General features: G+C 40.8%; 1 protein-coding gene across 5 annotated transcripts in view; it reads left to right on the forward strand.

The window, feature by feature from the left end:
• LOC124777809 overlaps positions 1-26,312 on the forward strand; it is an 83,001-nt gene that overhangs the window by 34,866 nt on the left and 21,823 nt on the right. For 3 of the 5 annotated variants that reach the window (XM_047253325.1, XM_047253326.1, XM_047253327.1), the window contains exons 2-3: positions 3,024-3,172; positions 6,668-6,872. In XM_047253325.1, the coding sequence (XP_047109281.1) occupies positions 6,691-6,872 (182 nt within the window). In that variant the 5' untranslated portion in view covers positions 3,024-3,172; positions 6,668-6,690. The remainder of the gene's footprint in view (positions 1-3,023; positions 3,173-6,667; positions 6,873-26,312) is intronic. The other 2 variants (XM_047253329.1, XM_047253328.1) reach the window with 2 other exon arrangements.

The raw sequence follows: 26,312 nt of genomic DNA on the forward strand, positions 1-26,312 counted from the left end.
TGCTTCTGGAGATGGGCATCTCTGAAACTGACCTGCGTTCTGTCTTACACTGCAGGGTTTTTTGGCTTTGGGAGACAGAATGGCATAACAGCGCACACACACACAACAAACTGCGCGTCATTAAGGAGGCTATGAATGTGTGAATGTCTTCCGTGCGGTCCTCTCACAGGGATTCAGTTGTCCTCTGCCGGCTCCACATTGGCCATACATGGCTAACGCATGGTTACCTCCTCAGTCACAAGGACCCACCTCAGTGTCACTGTGGCTCACAAATTACGTTCGTCCACCTCTTGCTGGACTGCCTACTTTAGACGCTCTGCGGCAGAGTTTTCAGCTTCCCAGCACCCTACCTTCGGTGTTGGGTGACAATGCCTCAACAGCAGCTTTAGTTTTACATTTTATTCGTGAGGGAGGGTTTTATCATTTGATCTAAGTTTTAGCGCATGTCCTTTGACCCTATGTGTCTTCCACCCTACCACTTTTAAGGTTGAGGTTTTAATGTGTTGCAGAGTGGCTGGCTTCTCCTTTTTATTCTCTTGGTCAGCCAGCCATGGTAATCTGCTCTCTTGTTTTGATCTCTTCTACATGTTTCTTGCGTCTCACTGTGATTTTCTTGTCCGATTTTGTCCATTTTAGTATTTCTTGCCCTTCTGTCATTCTTGTGGTTTTCTCCTTTCTTCCAGCTGTGTTTTGTGTGTCTCTGTTATTTTACTCCCACCCTTGTGGAAATATTTTAATTGGAACGAGGGTCTGATGACCTAGCTGTTTGGTCCCTCCCCCTCCCCCTCCCCCCTCTTTTAAACTATCCAACCATCTCGATGGACTTGACTCCTTGAGTGGTGTCTGCAGTGATGGCTCAATCATCTTTACTCATGAAGCATCAACAGTGGCTTTTGCTTTTCCACTGACAAAACCATTTGCCTGAATTTCTGGTGGCACAATGGCTTTCTTCCACTGTCTTTAAATCTTGGACCTCTTCCATTTGCTGAAACTACAAAATTCCTGGAGCTCATGCTTGATAGAAAACATTTTGGTCCTCCCACATGACTTACCTGGCCATCCACTATATATTGGTCCCTCAGTGTACTACATGTCCTAAGCGGCACTTTCTGGGATGCGGATCAGACCACTCTTGTCCATTTTTACCAATCCCTTGTACATTCGAAACTAGATTATGTGTGTTTCGTTTATGCAGCTGCACATCTGTCCATCTTACACCATCTTAATACAATCCACCATCGCGGAATGCATTTGGCCACTGGTGCCTTTTACACTAGCCTTGTTAAGAGTCTCTCTACAGAAGCTCCCGAATTACTGCTGTCATACCATCATGATGTTCTCCTCAGCAGATACATGTGCCATTTGTCTGCCATGCCCAGCCACCCATCCTATGCCGTCTCCTTTGACGACTCCCTTGACCGCCAGTATGAGGTGCGTCCTTATTCTCTGTTACCTCTTGGAGTTTGCTTTCGGCTATTGCTCCGGCAGCTTAACTTCATGCTACCTGCTACATTCCCGATGTGTATGAAGCCTTCACCACCTTGGCTTCCTGTGGAGGCCTGCATTTGTTGTGGACTTCATTCGCTTCTTAAGGAAACTATCCCAGATTCGATCTATCAGTGTAAGTTTCTCGACCTTCGCACACAACTTGGCAATAGTACCTTCGTGTACACAGGTCTAAGACTGACTGTGGTGTTGGGTGTGCCTTGATCATTAGCACTGACCATATTCAGTATCGGCTACCAGAACACTGCTCAGTATTTGCAGCAGAGCTTTTTGTTCTCTATCAGCCCATGCATTACATCTGGCAACACAGGTTTTTTAATTGTGTCATATGCTCCGATTCTCTGGGTGCCCCTCCGAACTTTTGTGTGCTGTACACAGTCCACCCCTTAGTGCAGTGGGTCCAAAAAGCTTCCACTTGCTAGTACTTGATGTTTATGTGGGTTCCTGGTCACATTAGTCTGACGGGAAACGAGGCTGCTGACGATGCTGCCAAGGCTGCAGTCCTCCTGCTTCGGCCCACTAACTCTTCCCTTCCTTCCAGTGATCTTCATGTTGCCGTCTGTCAGCAGGCGGTGTCATTTTATCACCACCACTGGCCTTCTCTTCATGGGAACAAGCTCTGGGGAATTGAACCTCTCTCAGCAACGTGGCCAACCCCCTCTCGCCACGATATTATTTTAGCTAGATTGCATATTGGGCAGTGACATTTTAGCCATTGTAATTTGTTAGGTGGTGACCCCCCTACCACTACGTACACATTGTCGTCAACCTTTGACAGTTCGCTATTTCCTGACTTAATGCCCTTTTTTCTAACCACTTTCATTCTAACGCCTCTGCTGTCTGAGTAATCAGCCTTCTTAGCAAATGATGAGCAGGCTGTTGACCAAGTTTGAGGTTGCTCTTCCCAGTCTTCTATGTTTCCCAGTCTCTAATCTGTCTGCAGAACAAGCCAAGATTTTTAAAACTGTGTTAGTCTCTAACATTGATATGTGTTTTTCCTGTTAATCACCTCCTACTCTACAAAGAAATAATGCGTCAGGTGGTGCAGTGGTTAAGGTACTGGACCCTTATGTGAGAGGAATAGCAGGGTTCAAACTCTTGTCTAACCATAAAGGTTGTTGTATCCTTAAATTACTCTAGATGTGCAGAAGATTATGAATGAGTACAAGCATAGCTTTTTATTTAACAATTAGGATTTAAGAAATTATTGGAGGAAAGAAAAGGTAATTAGGAAAGTGAATACAGGTTAATAAAGAGCTACCCAGGTTTGGGCCATTGGTGAAAACCATGATGTGGCTTTTTTAGCAAGCTTTCTTCTCTTCTATGATATGATGAAACCTCTTATTCAGAGATCCAGAAATTTTGTGACACATATAATCCCACCTTGCTGCTCCTTGATAAACATAAAAATAAATATATCCAAACTTAATTGTAATTTGATTTTCCTTGTAGATAGTGTTACGTATCTGAAGCTTATGCATGTATCATTGTTTTGCGTTTCACCTAAATGTTTACAGGTTATAGTTAAAACCAAACCTTACACAGCAAATGACAAATAAAGAATGGTCACCTGTAGATGCAGAAGTAAATATTGGATCAGTGTACTTAGTGAATGGCTCTTTCCTCAGTAGTTGAAGTGAAATTGAAAAACAAAAGGAAAAAGTAGGTAAGTGTTGAAATAGTTTTACAATAAGAGATGTATAAATTATTTTTGTGGATTGTTTCTTTTTTTCAATGTGATACCGAAAAATTGTGTTGGGAGTACAGAAATTGCTATAAGCAGCTAGGTCCAACTCTCGTACAATAATAATGTTTATCACCATTGTTTTTAAAATTTATTTTTTCTGCCATTTTAGGTTTTGTAGCGAAGTGTTCTTGCTTTATTGCTGATATTTGTTTTACGTGCGTAAGGCCATAGTCAGTGCATTATTCTCTGCCTAATGTTTCATCTACCAATGCTGGAGACATCATTAGAGGCTTAAATGACTCAGAAAGTAGTTGTAGTCATAAAAAAAACTTAGCTAGCAGATCTTCACTTCATGATGTCATCATCGAGAGCAAGTTCTAATCATTACTCTGCTAGGATGTACAGAAAGGTCATAAAAATTCAAAAGCACAAAAACAACTTCAACAGAAAAGAAAAAGTACTGAGATTAGACAAGTTGTGGCTTTAGTGCTAAATAAAACAATCAGCACCAACTCTTCCCCATTACAGGCTCCATAACGTATGTCAGGCGCAACTCTGCGATCTTATGCAGCAGTCGGGTGACATCGTGATCCAACCGTGGCATGGCTTGCTGAGTTTGTTTGAGACTGTAACTACTTTGTGAGTTGTTAAATCCTATGCTGACATCTCTGTCTTTGGGCGGTGAAACATCAGACAGAGAATTACGCCTTGGATCATGACCTTATGTGATGTGTCGACAGAAGTGCCGACACAGTGTGGTTTGAGGAGACTGAAATGCACGCTATAAGCTCACGCTGGATGGCATGAGGTCTGAAACAGGATACGTAATGAATGCTATAAAGAAAAGTACGTAGCTGCTGGAATACTTAACTTTAATCCATCATTGCTGTACATCGCTCTTGACGATACAAGTGAGACTCTGTAGATACATGCAATGTAAGGCTAATGGCGCCTTGCTAGGTCGTAGCCATTGACTTAGCTGAAGGCTATTCTAACTATCTGCTCTGCAAATGAGCGAGGCTTCGTCGGTGTGCATCGCTAGCTAAGTCTTCCGTACAACTGGGGCGAGTGCTAGTAAGTCTCTAGAGACCTGCCGTGTAGTGGCGCTCGGTCTGCGATCACTGACAGTGGCGACACGCGGGTCCGACATGTACTAATGGACCGCGGCCGATTTAAAGGTACCACCTAGCAAGTGTGGTGTCTGGCAGTGACACCACATTATGCACATAAAATGAATACCAACAATAACAGAAGCAATGAGAACCTGCATTTTATGAGTTAAGTGTACTGGTTGTTGTTCCTTAGATTGCTGAAGCAGTTATTACAAACTCCACAAGTAATTAATCATCATTAAACTGTTATATCTGTGCCTATGTAAGTTAATTTCTGCATAGTCAAATTAGCAGAAAAACAGCTACTTTTAAAATTGCTGTTGGTTCCTGAGTTATGCTAAATATTCACCATGCTACCTGATCATATTGATATCTACCGTAGAGAAACAGTTGTATATGTGCCATAAGCATACAAGCTTGTTTTTAGTGATCATTGCCATTTATCATGCATGGCATCAAGATCTACAACCATGAAATCTAGGTAATTGGGTAATTCATACTTTATCAAATATACCATTCTCAACACTTAAGAGTTTCCACAGTAAACAGATCTGTTTGGATTATATCGAAAATCCTCAGTGACATAATGAATTTTGAGTCTGCAGCAGAATGTGCACTGATATGAAACTTCCTGGCAGATTACAACTATGTGCCAGACACAGACTCTAACTCGGGACCTTTGCCTTTCGTAGGAAAGTGCTCTACCATCTGAGCTACCTAAGCATGACTCGTGAACCTTCCTCACTCCTTTAACTCTGCCAGTACCTTGTCTCCTAGCTTCCAGACTTCACAGAAGCTCTCTTGCAGACCTTGCCGAACTTGCACTCCTGGAAGAAAGGAGATTGTGGAGACATGGCTTAGCTGCTGCCAGGATGTTTCCAGAATGAATTTTCACTCTGTAGCATAGTGTGCATTGATATAAAACTTCCTGGCAGATTAAAACTTTGTGCCGGACCGCGACTCAAACTCGGGACCTTTCACCTTTTGCACGTAACTGCTCTACCATCTGAGCTACCCAAGCATGACTCAAGACACATCTTCACAGCTTTAATTCCGTCAGGCTGTGACTAAGCCATATCTAGGCAAAATATCCTTTCTTCCAGGAGTGCTAGTTCTGCAAGGTCTTTAGGAGAGCTTATGTGAAGTTTGGAAGGTATGAGACAAGGTATTGTTGGAATTAAAGCTGTGAGGACGATTCATGAGTTGTCCTTGGGTAGTTCAGATGGTAGACCACTTGCCTGCAAAAGGCAAAGGTCCCATGTTAGAGTCTCTTAACAGCACACAGTTTTGATCTGTCACCGAGTTTCATACTCGGTGACAGTTCTAGTGAGGATTTGCTGATCCTGCAACTACATGCTACACATTGTTGTCACACAAGGGATTAGTGAGAAGATTGTGTTAAACAATCTTCTTGTAGATGCTGCTGCCTAAATGTTTTGTTATCCCCTTGGTCTATTTCGCTGTGGCAGCGGTTGTTGGGAATGGCATTATTTCTCTTGGCAGATGCGGCTTACTGCACGACACCTGAGGAGTAACTTGACTAGAAAACAAAATCTGCAGAACATTCTGATAATTGGAATGCAAAATAATTTTATTGTACACATAAGGTGGAAAAACATTTGCTGTCAGCCCATTGGATGCTTACTTTGCTTATGAACTTAGAAATGTTTCCTCATTTGTGCAAAGTCCAGGTTCAGAAATATTCACACATTTAATGCTCACAGAAAAATTCGAAGCTTGTTCTGTCAAAATTGTGTTAAATATCCACACAGTCTCTACCTCTGACATAACAATCGGGTCAAACTGAGAAAGTCAATTGTTTGTATTGTACTTGTCACAATTTCTCATTAAGATTAGTGTTAGCAGATATGAACCAAGGGAATATAACATAAGAGGCATAATTTAATGTCAGATTTGATAAAATAAGATTAATTAGTTTGGTTGTGAAAGAAGCAACACTAATTGACCTGACACACATTAAGTGGTTACCATCAGTTCATGTACGTGAATATGGCAGTCTAAAGCAGAAAAACACTGAAATTGAACAGTAATAACTCTGTAAGTAACTATCCCAGTAATGTCTTAGCATGTTAAGACTGTTCAGAAAGCATCGTTTTCATTTCAGAATCAGTTAAGAAAATTTAAAAACACACACACTTAATAATAAGCTAATTGTAGGTATGAAATAATTATTTTGACGACACACTCATGATTGTAAACAGTTACCTGAGGAGTAATGTTTCTGTATTGTAACATGGGAAGCCTGCATGTAAAATTAGGTTCATTTCAATTAACAACAAAAAGCAATTAACTTGAGGAGTAAAACTTGTAATTTCCTCATACATGTTCATGTCTGTGCCAGTTTTTGTAGATTGAACATCCATCATGCCACCATTTCGGCCAGTGCAGTCTCTGTACTCACTGACCCTTGGAGCATTTTTTGATGTAGTATTGGATGCAGTACACAGATCATCAGACTGTGTTGATGTGCTCAGAAAGCTTGTGCTTTCAAGTTTACACACAGGGATAAGGGAGCACCTTGTCCAGCTTGCAACCATGCATTGCAGGTGAGTTTAACACATGAATGTCAGTGTCTTTGCTACTTGTAAATTTAACACTTAATGCACCACAATTGTTGGATGTAAACAGAAAATATGCCATGTGTTATTGGTGAGTGATTACTGTGTAAGATACTCTTGTGATTATAGGTATGAAAATAAATTATACCACTGTTTGCTCTTTCTGTTTGCATAATCAGGAATATATCAGTAACCAGCTTAAAGCACCGTACACAGTCACAAATTGTTGATATAGAAACAACTGTTCAATAGTGGAAGACCAGATGTAAAATTTTATACATTTGATGATTCCTGAAGAGAGAAACCCTAAAGATAGTTAAATTCCAAACCTCACTGCCAGAGTTTCCATATGTTGAAGTGGAGGGGGGGAGAGACAAGAAAACTGGTTCAATTGAAGGCAACAAAAGGGTGTTTTCAGGCCTCTTCTTGTTATGTCAAAAGTCCTTTTTTTATGTCAAAGTGAAGTTTTAATTTACCAGTGACAGACATATTAACAGCTGGAAAATCATTGACAGATGCACAGAAAAGAAAATAGACTCTGAGTTTCATTCCCAGAACTTCAAAATAGTTCATTTGTCAAGGAAAAAGGGATCAATAGGAAATAGGAAACAAAAAGGGCAGGATTTAGAGATGTGGCACATCTTTCATACCCCTGTTGAAGACCCAGGTGAGAGACATGTCCAGTACACCACCCAACACATCCTACTCCAGTCCTGTTGCAGGCAGGTCCACCTGGGAAAGCTTTCAGGCCATACACAAGCTCTGCTATAATTTCTGCACAGCATTTTGTATGAGAATGACCACCAAATCTGTGTACTGCTTATCTTCTCTCCACTTATCTAACATTATAGCTTCTCAAGTAGCAGCAGCTGCTCTACAGTCTGGACTTTATCAAACTTGTCCATATGTTCTTTTTATCTGACACTTGCCACAACATACAGTAATTCAACACATTGGTTCTAAAAATCAGTTCTTTGTCTCACGAGCTTTCAGCTCAATATCACACTTGTGTGCTTCTTGTTCGAAAGTCAATCAAGTGAGGTATCAAAGAGAATTTGTGACTGGCTGAAGGTTTCTTGGTGATTAGGACACAACTTATTATCTTGGATGGAGAGTCATTGACAGAAGTAGGAGTAACTTCAGGCATGTGCCACAGTGAAGTATGTTGAAACTATTGCTATTTTTGTTGTTTATTAATGGCTGTGCAGACAATATTAATATAAGGGCCAGTCAAATGAAAACAAGACAGACAGAGAAAATGCATGTACGGCATAGTCCATATCAATTCAGGCAGCCTAGGAAAAAATCTTACCTTAACAGTCTGAGATGTTATTGAATTTAGCATATGTTAAAATGAAGGACTAAGTAAGGAACACGTATTTTTTTGTTTTCTACAAAAAAAAAAATTATTCTCAGAGATACAGTCCTCCAAAGATGACACTGCACTTTCCATTTTTAAGATGTGAATTTTGAAAAAAAAAAAATTGTGAAATGCTGTATCTTTGGAACAGTTCTAGATATTTTGTTGGTTTTTTTATTTGAAAGATATTGCTTTATGATGGCAAAGAAATCCTCCATTTTGACTTATCTGTCAAAGTTCTTTTACTATAACATTCTGAACTTTTTTTACACTGTATGGAATTTTTCTTTCTTTATTTCTTTTTTTTTCCTTCAAAAATGACAATCCATAAAATTTTGATTTTTTTTTTTTCTCTCTCTCTCTCTCTCTCTCTCTCTCTGTTGATTAGTACTATATAGATCTACATTCCATGAAAAATAGAACTTCCACTTTTAGGTTGAACAGTTTTTATAAAAAATTGAAATTTTTGCCATATGTAAAACCTATTTTATCACATAACAGGCTCATAAAAATCAAATCCTGTCCTTATTTAACGTAATTTTAGTTTCGAAAGATGAGTAAGAGACTCATTTTTCAAGCATTTTAAATGGTTACAAAATGTATGTGAAAGGTCCAAAGACTTAAAGGTCTCAATTTAATCACCACCATAGGTGCTCGAGCAGCGGAGGTGTGCGTGTCACTAGTGCAGTGCACTACCTGTACTGCGCTAGAAGAAGAGCTATGAAGCCATGCTCTGACTGTGGCATGACGCTAAGCAAATTGTCGTGCGTCATTATTATGACACAGCAAATGTTCTAGCACCACAGAATGGGCAGAAACAAGCAGAAGAAGAAGAAGGCAGACACAGAGAAGCAGCTTTCGACACCACAACCCACCGGGAATGTGGAACTGAAACACGACAAACGTCATGCACCTGTCCCCCTCTGTACATCCAGTACTGTAGAGGGTCATGGGCAGAAATGTATGATACCATAGCCAGCTGCTGCAGGGAAGAAGTAGGCGTAGAGTCCCTTGGCTCAGACGCCATTGTCCAGCTGCAGGCAGCGAGCGTGGCTGACCACCGCACGCTGAAGAGTGCTGTTGTTGCCCACATTGTTGATCCACCTACTGTGGAGAAGAAGGCTGCACTGAAACCGCACGAGAAGTAATCAAAGGCTCTGATCAGGGGACTGACTTGGATCTGCCATGAGAAGACAGTCCAAGAGGGGATGTTACATGCCAGATTCCGGGGTGCAACCACTAAGCTGCACAACTGGATGAATAAGAAGAGGCCACTGTACATCATTGTAGTGGGAACTGCGACATATAGCAGTGACGTCTTTGGGATAAGGAAGCTCCTAGGCTTTCCTGTAACCGCCGAAGCTCTCCCCATAGGCATGAACCCTAAGCTTCAGTGCTTCAGGTGCCAAGCTGAAGGGCGTGTTGCTAAATACTGCCGTAACTCGCTGTGGAGCGTAAAGTGCGCCGGTGCACACGTCACGCGCGCCTGTCACAGACGACAAGAAGAGGCACCAACTTGGGCTCGCTGCGGTGGGTCACATGTGGCAAACTGGCATTGCTGCCCAGCATTTGCCAGTGACGGCTGCGCTGGAGACAAAGTGCAAACCGAGAAAACATGACGACAACACTGCAAGCACCGCCGAATGAAAACTCAGCCGAAAGGCGAGAAGACAGCTCCCACTGCCCACAAGCGGCCGGAATACCATGCCAGTGTCGTGGCGGAGGAGATGATTGTGGCCTCCACCTCTAAAAAAGAGTTTACCCATCACTTTGAGACCAAAAATGTGTCTTCTGAATTCCTTTCACAGAAGTAGTTTGTTTGGACCATTCTTCTTTTTTCTGCCCACAGAATTCTTAGATTTCCTCTTTGGACAAAAGAATGAGGGCTGTGGATGTATAAGGTTTCATGACTCTCATAAAATACTCAGCACTTTGAACCGCAGCTTTATTTGGTCTGTAAAGGTTGTGTTTTGTAGCATGGTGCTTCAGCAGGCCTCCTACACCATCATAAGGCCCCTTCCCATGACCAGTAGCACTGTATACCCAGTCAGTTGGCACAAGCAACTTACTCGATTCAAATAGCTGGTAACGAATTTTGAAATGATTAGGAGCACCATCAGAAATAATGATTTTCTCTACCCCTGTTCGCAGTTGAAGCATTTTGCACATTGCTAGCAAAGCACGTGCCGGGTCGTGTCCTGTGTCATCACTTATAACTGCAACACTTGTGGTCTTGTTTTCAAAATATGTCACTCCTGTAAAAATTGAAACCTGGTCACTTCTTGTGGGAGAATTACAGACCAGTTGTCAGCAAAATCACAGTGAAGCACTAAACATAGTTCTTAAGTCTGTACACACACTTTCACATCGCAATATGTTGTTGTTGTTGTTGTTGTAGTTTCTTCAGATGCTGGTGTGTTACTGCTTTCACTCACCGTTGATAAAGTTCAGCAATGAAACTGTCAAAGGCAACAGTTTTCTTAATTAGTTTATTTTCATCCCATGTTGCATATGTAATTTCTGCGGAGTTATCTGCTACGTCTTCCAGGCCATGTGTCTGTAAAGACAGTTCGCCCTTTCCAGGGCAGTCACCACATTCTTGAAACAATAAAGTCTCTCACTTTATGTCACAGACTACTAATGACTTCACACACCCAACCACGGTGTCGTATGTCATGTGCTTCAGTAAGTTCTTCAAATTTACCACACAAAGTTCAAAATTCGTGCAGTACACACATAAACAGACATCTCTAGGTAGGTGTGGAAATACCCACTTATGTCATAGTGCATAAAATTTTGATCTTTCAGTATGTGAAGTTGTATAGTTGCTCTTGTAAATTGCAAAACTTTCTTTAATACTGAGAGTCATGTTCCTCTTCACTTTCAGAACTTTTTAACCTTCAACTGTTACAGTTGTAGCATCTTGTTTTGTTGGCAATCTGGTGGGAACAGTCCCATTTATCTTCCAGATAAAATGACTGCACTATTTGAACTTGAGCTGCTTCTACAGGATGACCTTAGTAGGTATCTGGTCTTCCAGAGACTCTTTTACAGACCTCACATTTCTTGATTTGTCTGCCATGTACTTTGATACTGATGGAATGTTGTTCAAAATTGTTTTCTTAGAAAATGTCTCTGGAATAATAGTTAAAACTTGCACCTTTTCATTGTAGGATGCACAGTATTTAACAGCTGAATTGATATTTGTGAAAAATTCCTAACAAGAGGTGCAAGAGTGCTTTGGTTCATTTTCTTCTGAAGTTGGAATTTCTGCTTTGAAGAGCGTGGTCAGTTTTGCTGCAGTGTATTGATCCATAGCTTTAGTAATTTCTATGCACTTTCTTGATGCATAGAGCTTATGGCTTGACTTCACTACCTGTACCATGGGAGGCTTCACCTTGTTCGGATACTTTCGTTGTTGTTATTCTGTCAAAACATTTAGAACACAAAATGTCGTCAATGGAAACATCTTCACTTTGAAACAGACTCTTCAAATTAGAACACTTATTCCCAACCTGAACAAAGTCTGTTTTCTTGATTATCTTGTATAACACTCTCTTATGGATATGCAAACAGTCAGCACACACTTCACTCTCCTGTGGCCCCGGTCAGAAGACATTTCAAACAGTCCTTTTCACAAAACACCTGGCAACTGTGTCAACTGGCAAATTCCTCACAAAAACCCAGAACTCACTGGATGGTCTCAGATTTCTTGGAATCCTCTTCAGTAAACAAATTAGCACTGAACAACTTCAATACAGAAACCTACAATGAACAACCATGATAAATAAACTAACAAGAAACTGCAACAAAGACAATAGAAATAAACATTGTTACAAAGAAATTAGTAAGAAACAACTTCAGTGAAGACATACATTATCCTAGAAAGATAAAAAAAAAATTTAAATGAAAACCTGTTCAATTTAAAAGTGGAAGCTCCCCTTTACAGAGAATATAGTGCTACATGGTACTAATCAACAGAAAAAATCTAACTTTTCTAGATTGGCATTTTTGAAAAAAAAAATATTTTTTCTGTAAATTATAAAAAAAAATTCAAAAGGCTACAGCAAAAGAACTTTGACAGATATGTCCAAACGGAGGATGCCATTGTAATCATAAAGCAATTATCTTTCAAAAAAAAAAAACCTAACAAAATAGGTAGAACTGGTACAGAAATACAACATTTTTAAAAAAAATTCCAAGATTTGCATCTTCAAAATGGTGTTCGCAGTGTCATCTTTCGAGGCCTGTATCTTGGGGGAGGAATTTTTTTGGAGGGGGAAAAAAAAATTACATGTTTCTTACTTACTCCTGAATTTTAACATATGCTCAATTAAATAACATCAGAGACTATAGAGGTAACCCCACTGCCTGAAGTGACATGGATTATGCTGTAAACTGTTTATTATTTCATTATTTCAAACGGAATTGCCTCCTTGGAAAAATGTTTGTAGTTGTCTGTGGAACCACGATTGCACCCAGGTGTTTGGCTCTTTGTACGAAACAAATTGATAGTCAAGACTGTCTTTCTTCAGGGCTCCAGAAATATGGAAATCACTTAGGGAGCGATTGGGACTGTTATAGAGGATGTGTAAGGGCTTCCCATTGAAATCCCTACAGAATAGTTTAAACAATCTTGGCAACGTGTGGTCTGTGAATTGCTTTAGATGAAGAGGTGCACATCTGTGCACACTACAGTTCTGCAGGCAGATGCAAACGTTTTTCCATGAAGGCATTGACTGTCTTGCCTCACAGTTGGATAAATGTATTAACAGTGGTGGTGATTACTTTTGAATTATAAACAATTTACTTATTTTTTTCTATCTGTCTCATTTTCATTTGACTGCACCTTATAGTAGATGATGCAGTTACCTATGGTGAAGTACAGCCTGTAAAAGCTGCACAAATATTCATTCAGATATTAACAAGATTTCAAAATGGTGCAAAGATTGGAAACTTATTTTAAATGTTCAGAAAGAGAAAATTGTGTACTGGATGAAATGGAAAAAAAGTATTATCCTGTGACTGCAATATCAGTGAGTCAGAGCTGGAATCAGTCAACTCCTACTGATACCTGGATGTAACAATTGGTAACTGTAGAGGTATGAAATGGAACAAATACATAGGCCCAACCTTAGGTAAAATATGTGTCAGACTTGGATTCATTGATTGCATGTTGGGAATTGTACCAAACATGCCTATGAGGGATACTGAACATATACAAGAAAGGGCAGCACAAGTGGTCACAGATTTATTTGACCTGTGTGAGAGTGTCACAGAGGTGTTGAAAAAAAAATGAACTGGCAGACTCTTGAAGACAGGTATAAACTATTCGGAGAAAACCTACGTAATACGTTGGAAGAACCAGTTTTAAGTGAGGAATTTAGGAAGATACCACAACCTCGTGTGTATCACTCCTGTAGTGATTATGAAGTCAGTTAGACTAAGTACAGTGCCCACAGACCCATTCCAGCAATTGTTGTTCTCACACTCAAAATGTGAATGAATCAGGAAAAACCCTGATAACTGGTACAATGGGATGTACACTATGTCAAGCACTTCATGGTGGGTTGCAGAGTTGACTAGCTGCAGATGTAGACAACTGAATTCTGTATGTATGGAACTGTCGTTCTTCAATCCTCTCTAAAATTCTTATGCACCATTAGCACTACATACGCCTGTGGCACCTGCTTGTCATCGACTACCTTATGCGTGAGTATATGGAAATATATTGTTGTTTCAACATTCTGTCTCTTCTTTTTGCCACTGTCGGTATCAAAATAGCCAGTCGTGACTCTCAAATTCTATTACTTGGTTCATATCTCTTCCTGATATTAGCCATATATTCAAACTCCCAATGCTACCTATCCATATGCCCTGCCAGAGCATGTGATACTTCTTTTCGTGTTTGATATTTTGGGTGTGTGGGCTGTAGGCTCTCTAGTACACTAGAGCAGAATGGGGCCTGCCCCTTAAACGTCTGCGCCTGCCAGATCTGTAATCGGAGTTTACTTCCTTAGGTGGACTGCCTTCACTTCACTTAAAGAACCTCTGCTCCTTCATATGTTTATACGTTTATTTGTCAGGTTCCATGGGACCATGCAGGTCAAAGTTATGTGGTCATAGAGTGAGTGGATACATAGTTTACAGTTTACAGAATGCCAATTAGAAAATATATAAACAATGAAAAAAACCTGCTGATTAGCACACCTTTTTGTAAAGTTGTGCACCATTTTCACAAATAGTGTTCACTGAATGAATGTTGCATTTTCTTCTGAATGAGTAAATATTGTCAAAAAAAAAAAAAAAAAAAAAAAAAAATCCCATGATGGAATATATGTACAGCAACAGCAGAGCGAGATTTCAGACACACATAAACAATGGCCTACAGAAAGTTCAAGAAGTGACATCACAGATCATTGTGGCTGCCCATTTCTGTGCTAAAAGTATTCTTTGCGAATGTAAGGAGTTGCCCCAAGACAATAGAGTGAAAGTAAGCAAATGAGCTTTTGTGTTCCCAAGCCGGGGACAGTGGAGATTATTTTTATAGTGAAGATAGCAGCATTAAGTTCACGCGCAACATCTTGATTGTCATACTTCCAAGAAAGCATTCCATCTACCTTCAATTCTTAAATTTAAAATGGTTGAATTCATTGACTGTTCGACCACCTTCATACGATAAAATTTTGGTCTGTGAGTTCTGTGTCAGAAATCATATGCATTGCGTTTTGTTACAGTTAAATGTTAAAATTCTCACTGAAATACATGTTCTTATGTTATTGACTACCCTATCGGCTGTGTCATCATTTACAATGATCAGCCAGAACATTATGACCACCTACCTAAAAGCCAATATGCCTACCTTTGGCATGCATAATAGTGATGATACATTGTAGCATGGAAGCAATGAGGCATTGGTAGGTCGCTGGAAGGAGCTAACATGACAAGCACGCTGCCCCCCCCCCCCCCCCACACACACACACACACACACACACGCCACCTAATTCCAGTAAATTCTGGGGTGGGTGCAGTGAGCTCTGACACCATGTTCAATCACATCCCAGATGTGTTCGATTGGGTTAGATCTGGTGAGGTGGGCAGGGAGGACAGCCCATCAATTGAAAATCCCAATGTGCTCCTCGAACCATTCCATTACATTCCTGGCCTTGTGACATGGTGAATTATATTGTTGAAAAATGCCACTGCCATCGGGAAACATGATCGTCACCAATGGGTGTACATGGTCTGCAACCAGTGTACAATACTCCTCCGCCCACATGGTGCCACGCATGAGCTCCACTGTCTGAAGCTGAAGGCCATCCCCCCCCCCCAAAAAAAAAAAAAAAAAAAAAAACAATCATTCTTACAATATACAGACATCATTTGACTGAGGTGACTAAAATATATTACAACAACATCTAAATGAAGAAATGTTATAAACATTCAATTACACTCAGACCATTCACAATAAATATAAATAATGGTTTGTCCATAAATAAAGCAGCCAGTATTCTTCCACACATGCATTCACGGTAAATGACAACAGATTGTCATTACATACGGTTTCAACAGTTATTTAGGCCTGCTTGTTAGAAGCATCATTTGTCACTCTTTTGTAAAAGTGTTGTCAGCTAACACTTCTTAAACTACCATGATTTTGTATTGTCAATTGTAATTGATATTTAAATAAAGTTACTGGCAAAATAGTCAACTGTTCATTAAATAAATACAGAAGTATGATAAAATAAGAGATATTCACACTGTGTTCATTTGCTGTGTCACTGTGGAGAATACAATTTTCTGACAAACATTTGTGTAATAAGAAAGATATAATAATAGTCACAAGATACAAGATATATACAGATAGTGGCTTTTAGGAATGATCACTATCGTGAAATGCTATCATCTGAGACATTGCTGAAATCGCGTAAAGCATTTAAACGTTGTTAAATCAGAGGTTCATTGTGAAAATGTTTATTTCCTGTGAAATATTAACTTCTGTGGTTTTAAAGATATCTCAATATTACTGTGTCATTGGATGTGCATCATTTTTCCGAGATCGCAGATGTATTCAGATTTGCTTTAATACGTGACTGTTAATTATTATAGAGTCTTGAAGAACTGTAACAAGCCAAATTTCAGCTTGTCTGACGCTCCGCCATTTTTTGGAACACTGTCTACACAAAAGCCACGCAAGCAACAGCCGTCCAAATTCCCAGCTTTGGGATGTACTCATTTCTGGTGATGCTGCTCGTTTTTGTAACTGGACATGCCCATACCCGTCACCTAGCCGGACCTGCTGTGGTGGGCCTGGAGCCCTGTGCTTGTTAGCGTTCAGCCTTACAATATCAATGCCTCCCCTCTTACCACATCCAGATGGCCAAATCGCTCTGCTACATGTGTGTAACATTACACCTCAACTATTATAATTGGTGTCTGGTTTCTGTACAAGTTGTAAATAGCCTTTCACTCCTTGCATTTTACCCCTGCTATCTTTAGAATTTCAAAGAGTATACTCCAGTCAGCATTGTCAAAATCCTTCTCTAAGTCTACAAATGCTATAAATGTAGGTTTGCCTTTCCTTAACCTATCTTCTAAGATAAGTGGTATGGTAAGTACTGCCTCAGGTGTTCTAACAGTTTTCCGGAATCCAAACTGATCTTCTCTGGATGTTGGCTTCTACCAGTTTTTTCATTCTTCTTCTGTAAAGAATATGTGTTATTATTTTGCAGCCATAACATATTAAATTGATAGTTCAGTAATGTTCTCTCTTGTCAGTACCTGCTTCCTTTGGAATTAGAGTTATTACATTCTTTTTGAAGTCTGAGGATATTCTGCCTGCCTCGTCCATCTCGCACATCAGGTGGTTTGTAATGACGAGCTCTCCCAAGGCTGTCAGGAGTCCTGACAGGATGGCGTCTACTCCTGGGTCCTTGTTTCAACCTAGGTCTTTCACTGTTGTATCAAATTCTTCATGCAGTATCATGTTTCCCATCTCTTCTTCATCTATGTCCTCTTTCAGTTCTATTATATTGCCTTAAAGTTCATTTCCCTTCTGTAGATCCTCTACATACTCCTTCCGCCTTTCAGCTTTCCCTTCGTTGCTTAGGATTGATTTTCCATCTTAGCTCTTGGTATTCATACAGCTGCTCCTCTTTTTTCCAAAAATCTCTTTAATTTTTCAGTAGCAGTATCTATATTTACCTTAGTGATACATGCTTCTACATCCTTATATCTTCCTTTAACCATTCCTGCTTAGCCATTTTGCACTTACTATCAATCTCATTTTTAGACATCTGTGTTCCCTTTAGCTTGCTGCATTTTTATGTTTTCTCCTTTCATCAATTTAATTCAATATTTCTTGTGTCATCAAAGGATTTCTATGAGGCCTTGGCTTTTTACATATTTGGTCCATTGCTGTCTTTACTATTTCATGTCTCAGAGCTGTCCATTTGTCTTTTACTGTGTTTCTTTCCCCTGTCATACTTAATCATTATGTAATGCCCTCAAATTCTGAACAACCTCAAGTTCTTTCAATTTATCCAGGTCCCATCTCCTTGATTATCTGCCTTTCTACAATTTCTTCAGTTTTAATCTACATTTCATAACCAATAAATTGTGGTCAGAGTGTACGTAATCTACATTTCATAACCAATAAATTGTGGTCAGAGTGTACGTCTGCCCCTGGAAATGTCTTACAATTTAAAATCTGGTTCCGAAATCTGTCTCCTCACCCTCTTTCATTCCTTTCCCTCAGTCAATATTATTCTGCTATTTTTCCTTTTCATCCCTTTCCTGTTATCAAATTCCAGTCCTCTATCACTATCAAATTTTCATCTCCCTTAAGTATCTGAATAATTTCTTTTATCTCATTATACATATCTTTTATCTCATTATACATTTCTTTAATCTCTTCATCATCTGTGGAGCTAGTTGGCATAGAAACTAATACTACTGTGGTGGGTGTGGGCTTTGTGTATGCCTTGGCTAAGATAATGTGTTTGCTATGCTGTTCATAGTAGCTTACCCATAGTCCTATTTTCCTATTAATTATTAAATCTACTCCTTGATTACAACTATTTGATTTTGTCTTTATAACCCTGTGTGCACCTGACCAGAAGTCCTGTTCCTCCTGGCACAGAACTTCACTAACTCTCATTATATCTGACTTAACACTACCCATTACTCTTCGTAAAGTTTCTAATCTATCTATTAAGGCATCTAACATTCCATGCTCTGATCCCTAGAATGCCGGTTTTGTTTCTCCCGATGATGACATCCTCCGGAGTAGGCACTACCCAGAGATTCAAATGGGGAGAATATTTTACCTCCGGAATATTTCCTCCAAGAGGATACCATCATCATTTAACCATACAGTAGAGCTTCATGCCCTTGGTGGCCGAGTGGTTCTAGGCACTACAGTCTGGAGCCACACGACCGCTACGGTCACAGGTTCGAATCCTGCCTCTGGCATGGATGTGTGTGATATCCTTAGGTTAGTTAGGTTTAAGTAGTTCTAAGTTCTAGGTGACTGATGACCTTAGAAGTTAAGTCCCATAGTGCTCAGAGGCATTTGAACCATTACATGCCCTTGGTGAAAAATTATGGCTGTAGTTTCCCCTTGCTGTCAGCTGTTCAAAGTATCAACATAACAAGGCCGTTTTGGTTGATGTTACAAGGTCAGATCATTCAGTCATCCAGACTGTTGCCCCTGCAACTTATGTTAAGGGCTGCTGCCCCTCTTCAGGAACCACACGTTTGTCTGGCCTGTCAACAGATACCCCTCTTTTGTTGTTGCACTTATGGTACGGCTATCTGTATCACTTGAGGCACACAAGCCTCCCCAACAATCCAACAATGGCATGGCAAAGTCTGTAAATGGTTCATGGGGCTGGAGGGAGGGGGGGCTGGAGATAATTTAGGATTATAATTAGCTTATCTGCTTTTCTAGAGTGAAACAGAGCCAGCTGGAAATTGATATGTAGAAATTATTGTTAGCAAGAAAATTGGAAACAATATTACAAATATGGTTTGTTTTAGAAGTAAAAAGAATACAAGGTGAGTCAAAAAGAGGTTTATTGCTTTGGAATGATATAGACATTTATTGAGATAACTTACAGAATTAGTAGATGGGTTATTTTGTAGCAAACAACCTCAAGTCAGGTGTCAGTGTTGATGTGACTACTACTTGTAATGTGACACACTTCCCAGCAGTAATCAGTTTCTTCCCACACTCTTGAAGCAAATTGAGTTTAATTTGTGCAACAGCAGTGTAGACTCAATTATTCAGGTCGGTTACCCTTTTCGGTTGGGGAGAAACTTACATACAGTCTTTAATGAAGCCCCATAGAAAGAAATCCAGTGGCATCAAGTCTGAGGAGTGAGGTGGCCATGCGATTGGCCCTTCACAACCAGTCAACTGATTTGGGAAGTGGGGAGGAAACCTCAAACTTTTGTCAGGAAATGAGGTGCTGCACCGTCCTGCTGATAGTAAACCATCCATCTCGGTCATCTTCATTGGTCTGTGGAATTAAAAAGTTTTCAAATGCTCCTGATACACATACCAGTGAGAAGAAGAAAGGGCTGTACACTTTCAGTTTGCTAAAGGCACAAAATACATTAACTTTGAGCCTGTCATGTATGTTCCAGAGTTGCATGTGGATTTTCACTGCCCCACATTCTGCAGTTGTGGGTGTTCACCATAGCACTGATATGAAATGTTGGCTTATCGGTGAAGAGTATTGTGTTCGGGAATGTCTCGTTCTTCTCTATCCAATGCGACATTTCCACACAGAATTCCTCTTGAACAACTTTATCTGCATCACTGATGTGCTGCACCATTGTAAATTTGTACAGTTTCAAGTGTAAACATCTACACAGCAAATGCCAAACAGTCTTTTGTGGAATGCCAGTCTCGCAAGACGTACATCACATTGATTTTTGTGAAGTGCGGGCAAAGCTTTCCCTAACGTATTAGACATAATCAACAACATTTGGGTGACCTGGTGATTTATTATGTCACAGTGAACAACTCGTCTCAGTACGCCGAATAGTTATTGCAGATTTCATTTCGTGAAACCAAAACACATAGCGGGCATGCTCTGCACAAGTGAAAGTAGCCATTTTAACTGTGCTCAGTAGTGGCACTACTAGTGGTGGAATGGGGAAGGACTACAGAAGCACTATATAAATCAAACTTGAGGCTTTTTGCTACAAAATGGCACATCTCACGATTCTGTACATTATCTCAATAAATTCCTATATCATTCCAAAGTTGTAAAGTCATTTTTGACTTGCCGTGTATGATCAGTGGAATCCCGGGATAAGGAGACCCCTTCTGCCAAGTGCCAACAGCCATATATGTTGAACTGATTTGGTGACAGTGAGCATCCTTGCCATACATCCCTTCCAATGCTCATCTCTTCCATCTCCTCATTCCCTACTCTGGCTCTTTTTGCTTTGTGCACATCTCTTTTAACAACCCGTCTTTCTGGTCTATGCCGAGATCTTCTAAAATTCTCAACAGTATACTAGGCCTATTCAGAAAGTAGCAGGCATTTAGGTCTGTGGGTGGTGGGTGGGGCTAAAGCTGCCCTCTTGGTACTGCAACGTTCCTACACACAGTACACATCCAGTGGTGGTAGCGTGTGGTGTGTGTCTGCTGCTTTGCTTTCTGTAATGTGTTAGTATGCATTACAATAGAAAATCCAGCCACTTGTAAGGTGTGTTGTGTGATTAGGTTTTTGTTGGTGGAAAAACTGCAAACTATGTGCAATTTATCATGAACTTTGAGATTGGTACAGAAAAGGAATAAAGAGTGGAAGCTGAGTGAGGCAGTAGTGCATTGACCTTAAAAGTGGCCGTACCAATGTTCACAATGAAGGCCGCAGTGGTAGGCCTATCCGTGTGACTGGCAAACTGATGATGAAGACCTACATCTACATGGATATCTGCAAATCACATTTAAGTGCCTGGCAGATCGATGACAAAGTCACAAAAGCTCTTGATTTCTTGATTATGGAATTTTTGCAACATTTTCCACAATTTTCATGGAGTTTGGTGCTTAAAATTTTGGTGGAAAAGCCTGGTTACCACATGTTTTGTGCTAGATAGGTTCCCAAAATCACAATGGAAGACCACAATAAACAGAGACTGGCTGAAGCACTGACCTTCCTTGAAGATAATGAGAAAAATCCTACGAGAACAAAGTTATCGATCGTATCGTAACTGGGATGAGACTTGGTTGAAGCATGTCAATTGTGGAACAGAAAGGCAGTTTGTGAAACAGGGACACACACACATTCTCCAAAGAAACCAAGGAAGTTTTTGTAGATGCTGTCAGCAAAAATCATGGCTACTGTGTTTTTGACTCTAAGGGTGTGATTCTTGTTGATTTCCTTAAATGCGACACAGCAGTTAACTTGGAAAGGTACTGTCAAACACTTGCAAAGGTAATGTAAATGGATAGATAAAGAGCCACTGACTTCGGAAGCTTTTATAAGTTAAACCCTTTTGTATGTGTCGCGTGGTGAGTAGATTTTTGTGTCTATCCATTTACATCATATTTTCAATAATTGATTACTTGTAAAGTTAAGGCGGATGACACAAAACAACCATTGAAGTTAACTTAGTGTAAAAGGTTTTTCCATGACACCACACACACACACACACACACACACACACATATGTATGAGCGACTGCCACCTCTTCCTGTCAGTGAAGGCATGGCTTGCCAGATAACGCTCTGATACTGATGCCGAATTGAAGGCCCATATAAACCAGTGGCTATGATCACAGGCAGCTGATTTCTACACAGATGGTATTGAATAAAATTTGGCCATCCATATTGTTAATTTTTATTTCAAAACATTTTACTTTCTGGATAGCCCTCATACTCTAGTTGTCTCTATCAAATTGTTTCTCCCAGTCAATTAAGCAAATGTGCACTTCCTTGTTCATTTTTATCACTCTTCCTTAAATCATCCTCAGGCAACCTATAGCATAGGGATGCCAGAGGAATTGTGGTGGAAGAAACGGAATAAAGACTAAAAAAAAATACACAGATGATCAAGTAGTGCTGGCAGAATCAGAAGAGCTACAGCAGATTTTGAATAATGTGGCAAGGAGAGAAGATAAATATAGAAAGGATAAAAGTGATGAAAATAAGCAAGAACGTAGCACCAGTTAAATGTATTCTTAGGCGGAAAAGAGGTAGAACAAGTAAAATCCTTTCTGTTCTTGGGACATTTAGTGTCATGAAACAGAAGCCATACAGAAGAAATGAGGAGTAGGATATCTGTGGGAAAGAGAGAATTTGAAGCACTGGAAAAGTTACTAACATCTAGAACAACTCCAGTCGAACTGACAAAAATATTTGCTAAATGCTATGTCTGAAGTGCAGTGTTATACAGCAGTGATCCATGGTCAGTTAAGTTTTGAAATGCGGCTAGGGAGAAGAATGCTTATGGTGAAGTGGACTGACAAACTTTAGAATGAAGAAATTAGGGAAAAAAAAAGTTACTGGAAGCAATCGGAAAGAGGAAAAATATTTAGCCGGGACATATATTCAATTCAGTTTATTTAGCATCTTTGTATCTCATCATATACAATGATACAGGACTTGTTGTACATTATTACATAGACAGTTGTACATGGTAAAAGTTTTTTTTTAAATTTTATGTTGCCTGATAAAATATTTTGGAAAGGGTAGTTGCTACTCGCCATATAACGAGGATGCTGAGTGATCATCTCTGCTGTATGGTTAGTAGCAACTATCCTTTTCGTTATATTGTTACATTCCATCCTGGATTTTCCATTGTCTAATAAAATATTTTATGTATTTAAAAACAAAGATGATGTGACTTACCATACGAAAGCGCTGGCAGGTTGATAGAAACACAAACAGACACATACATACACACAAAATTCAAGCTTTCGCAACAAACTGTTGCCTCATCAGGAAAGAGGGAAAGACGAAAGGAAGTGGGTTTTTGGAGAGGGTAAGGAGTCATTCCAATCCCGGGAGCAGAAAGACTTACCTTAGGGGAAAAAAGGACGGGTATACACTCGCACACACACACATATCCATCCACACATATACAGACACAAGCAGCTGCTCCCGGGATTGGAATGACTCCTTACCCTCTCCAAAAACCCACTTCCTTTCGTCTTTCCCTCTCCTTCCCTCTTTCCTGATGAGACAACAGTTTGTTGCGAAAGCTTGAATTTTGTGTGTATGTATGTGTCTGTTTGTGTTTCTATCGACCTGCCAGCGCTTTCGTATGGCAAGTCACATCATCTTTGTTTTTTAGTTCTTTTTTTAAATATTGTATGTGGAATTCTAATATTCTTGTCATGTTCTTTGATAGTTCAGTAAACAGGATTTTTGACAGATTAAAGCACTTTTTTGATACATGCTTTTGTGTGTATTTTTCTATGAAAATCATCTCTCTCTCTCTCTCCTAGTGTGCCTTCAGAAAATGCATACTTTCATAAACATGGATACATGTTAGGGTCTTTGATCTTTAGTTCCTTGAAAAAGTTCTTACATCATTCTATAACAACGAAAACAATCAATTTTTGACAATGTAATGTAATTGGATAGATTAAAAAAATCTACTCACCAAGTGGCGGCAGAACACACACCTAAAAGAAGGTTATAATTAGGCAATCTTTTGGAGCCACTGACTCCTTCAGGCAGAAGGGTTGAAGGGGAACGAATAGGGGTGAAGGAAAAAGACTCAGTGCCCTTGCACATTGCCCCTACACAGCTCTTGGGCCAGATCGGATCCACAGTCAGTTGCTTACACATCATTCATCTGACTACAAGTGACATCTCCTCGTCATCTTCATCTGGATCTGGTGTGATGGCATCTTTCCATCGCAATGACGGGAGAGCACCATCGTGCCAGTGCTCAAACGTGGCAAAACCCACTTGATATGGATAGATATTGGCCCATCACCCTCACTTACAGTCTTTGTAAGCTGCTCTACCAATGATAATCTTGTGTCTCGAGTCTGCCATCTGAACAGCCTTGCTGCCATCTTTTTTGATTTACGAAAAGCGTATGACACCACCTGGCGACATCACATCCTTGCCACATTATACGAGTGGGGTCTCCGAGGCCCACTCCCGATTTTTATCCAAAATTTCCTGTTGCTTCGTACTTTCCATGTCCAAGGTGATGCCTCCATAGTCCTCCCCCCCCCCCCCCCTTCCTCCCTGCCCCCCAATATCCAGGAGAATGGGGTCCCGCAGGGCTCTGTATTGAGTGTATCTCTATTTTTAGTGGCCATTAATGGTCTGTATGGCCATCCGTCACACCTTCTTCATATGCAGACAACTTCTGCATTTCGCACTGCTCCATCAGTACTGGTGTTGCTGAGCGGCACCTACAGGGAGCCATCCACAAGGCGCAGTCATGGGCTCTAGCCTGCGGTTTCCAGTTTTGGGCTGCAAAGTTGTGTGTTACGCACTTCTGTCAGTGTCGTATCATTCATCCGGAACCAGAACTTTACCTTAATGGTGATCCACTCACTGTAGTGGAGACGTATCCATTCTTAGGACTTGTTTTCAATGCCCGATTGACTTGGCTTACACACCTTCGTTAGCGTAAGTGGAAGTGCTGACAGCACCACAATGCCCTCTGCTGCCTGAGCAACACCAACTGGGGTGCAGATCGCTCTAAGCTGCTGCAGCTCTACAGAGCCCTTGTTGAGTCCCACCTTGACTATGGGAGTGTGGTTAATGTTTTGATGGTGCCTTCAGCGTTGTGTTTACTTGACCCAGTGCACCACTGTGGCATTCAACAAGCGACGGGAACTTTTGGGACGAGTCTAGTGACCAGTGTCCTGGTGGATGCTGGGGTCCCTCCATTGAAGGTTAGGCACGCACAACTGCTCTCCAGTTACGTTGCACACGTTTATAGTACTCCTGCGCATCTGAATTTCCATCTCCTTTTCCCAAACACAGCGGTACATCTTCCGCATTGGTGTCCCAGGTCAGGGCTTATGACTGCAGTTCGCGTCTGGTCCCTTCTGTCTGAACAGGAGTCCTTCCCATTACCACCTATCCTTGAGGTCCATTCACGTACACCTGCATGGTGAACACCTAGGCCGCAGATTCTTCTGGACCTTTCGCATGGCCCTAAGGACTGAGCTAACCCGCAGCTCTTCGATGCCACTTCCTGTCGATTCTTAACATGTACAGAGGCCATGTAGTTGTTTACACTGACAGCTCAATGGCTGATGGTCACATTGGCTTCGCATGTGTCCATGGAGGACACATTGAACAGTATTCCTTGCTCGATGGCTGCAGTGTATTGTTTGCAGAGCTGGTGGCTATATCTCGTGCTCTTGAGCACATCCTTTCATGCCCTGGGTAGTCGTTTTTTCTGTCTACTGACTCCTTGGGTAGACTACAAGGTACTGACCAGTACTCCCCTTGTCATCCTTTTGTAGTGACCATCCAGGAGTCCGTCTATGCCCTGGAACGGTCCAGTCAGTTGGTGGTGTTTGTCTGGACCCCAGTTCACGTCAGAATCCCAGGCAATGAACTTGCCGACAGGCTGGCCAAATAGGCTACGCAGAAACCACTGAAACCGCTTACGGAGATTGACTTCTCTGAAACTGACCTGCATTCTGTCTTATGCCGCAGGGTTTTTCGGCTTTGGGGGACAGAATGGCATAACAGTAAACACAACAAAATGTGAGTCATTAAGGAGACTATGAATGTGTGGAAGTCTTCCATGCTAGCCCCTCGCAGGGAATCAGTTGTCCTGTGCCGGCTCCACATTTGCAATACGTGGCTAACACATGGTTACCTCCTCTGTCGCGAGGACCCACATCAGTGTCGCTGTGGCTCACAAATGACGGCCTTCCACCTCTTGCTGGACTGCTTACTTTTAGACGCTCTGCGGCAGAGTTTTAAACTTCCCAGCACCCTACCTTTGGTGTCCGGTGACAATGTCTCGACAGCAGCTTCAGTTTTACATTTTATTCGTGAGGATGGGTTTTATCATTTGATCTAAGTTTTATCGCATGTCCTTTGACCCTGTATGTCTTCCACC

This window comes from Schistocerca piceifrons, chromosome 2 (assembly GCF_021461385.2).
Source record: "Schistocerca piceifrons isolate TAMUIC-IGC-003096 chromosome 2, iqSchPice1.1, whole genome shotgun sequence".
NCBI lineage: Eukaryota > Metazoa > Arthropoda > Insecta > Orthoptera > Acrididae > Schistocerca > Schistocerca piceifrons.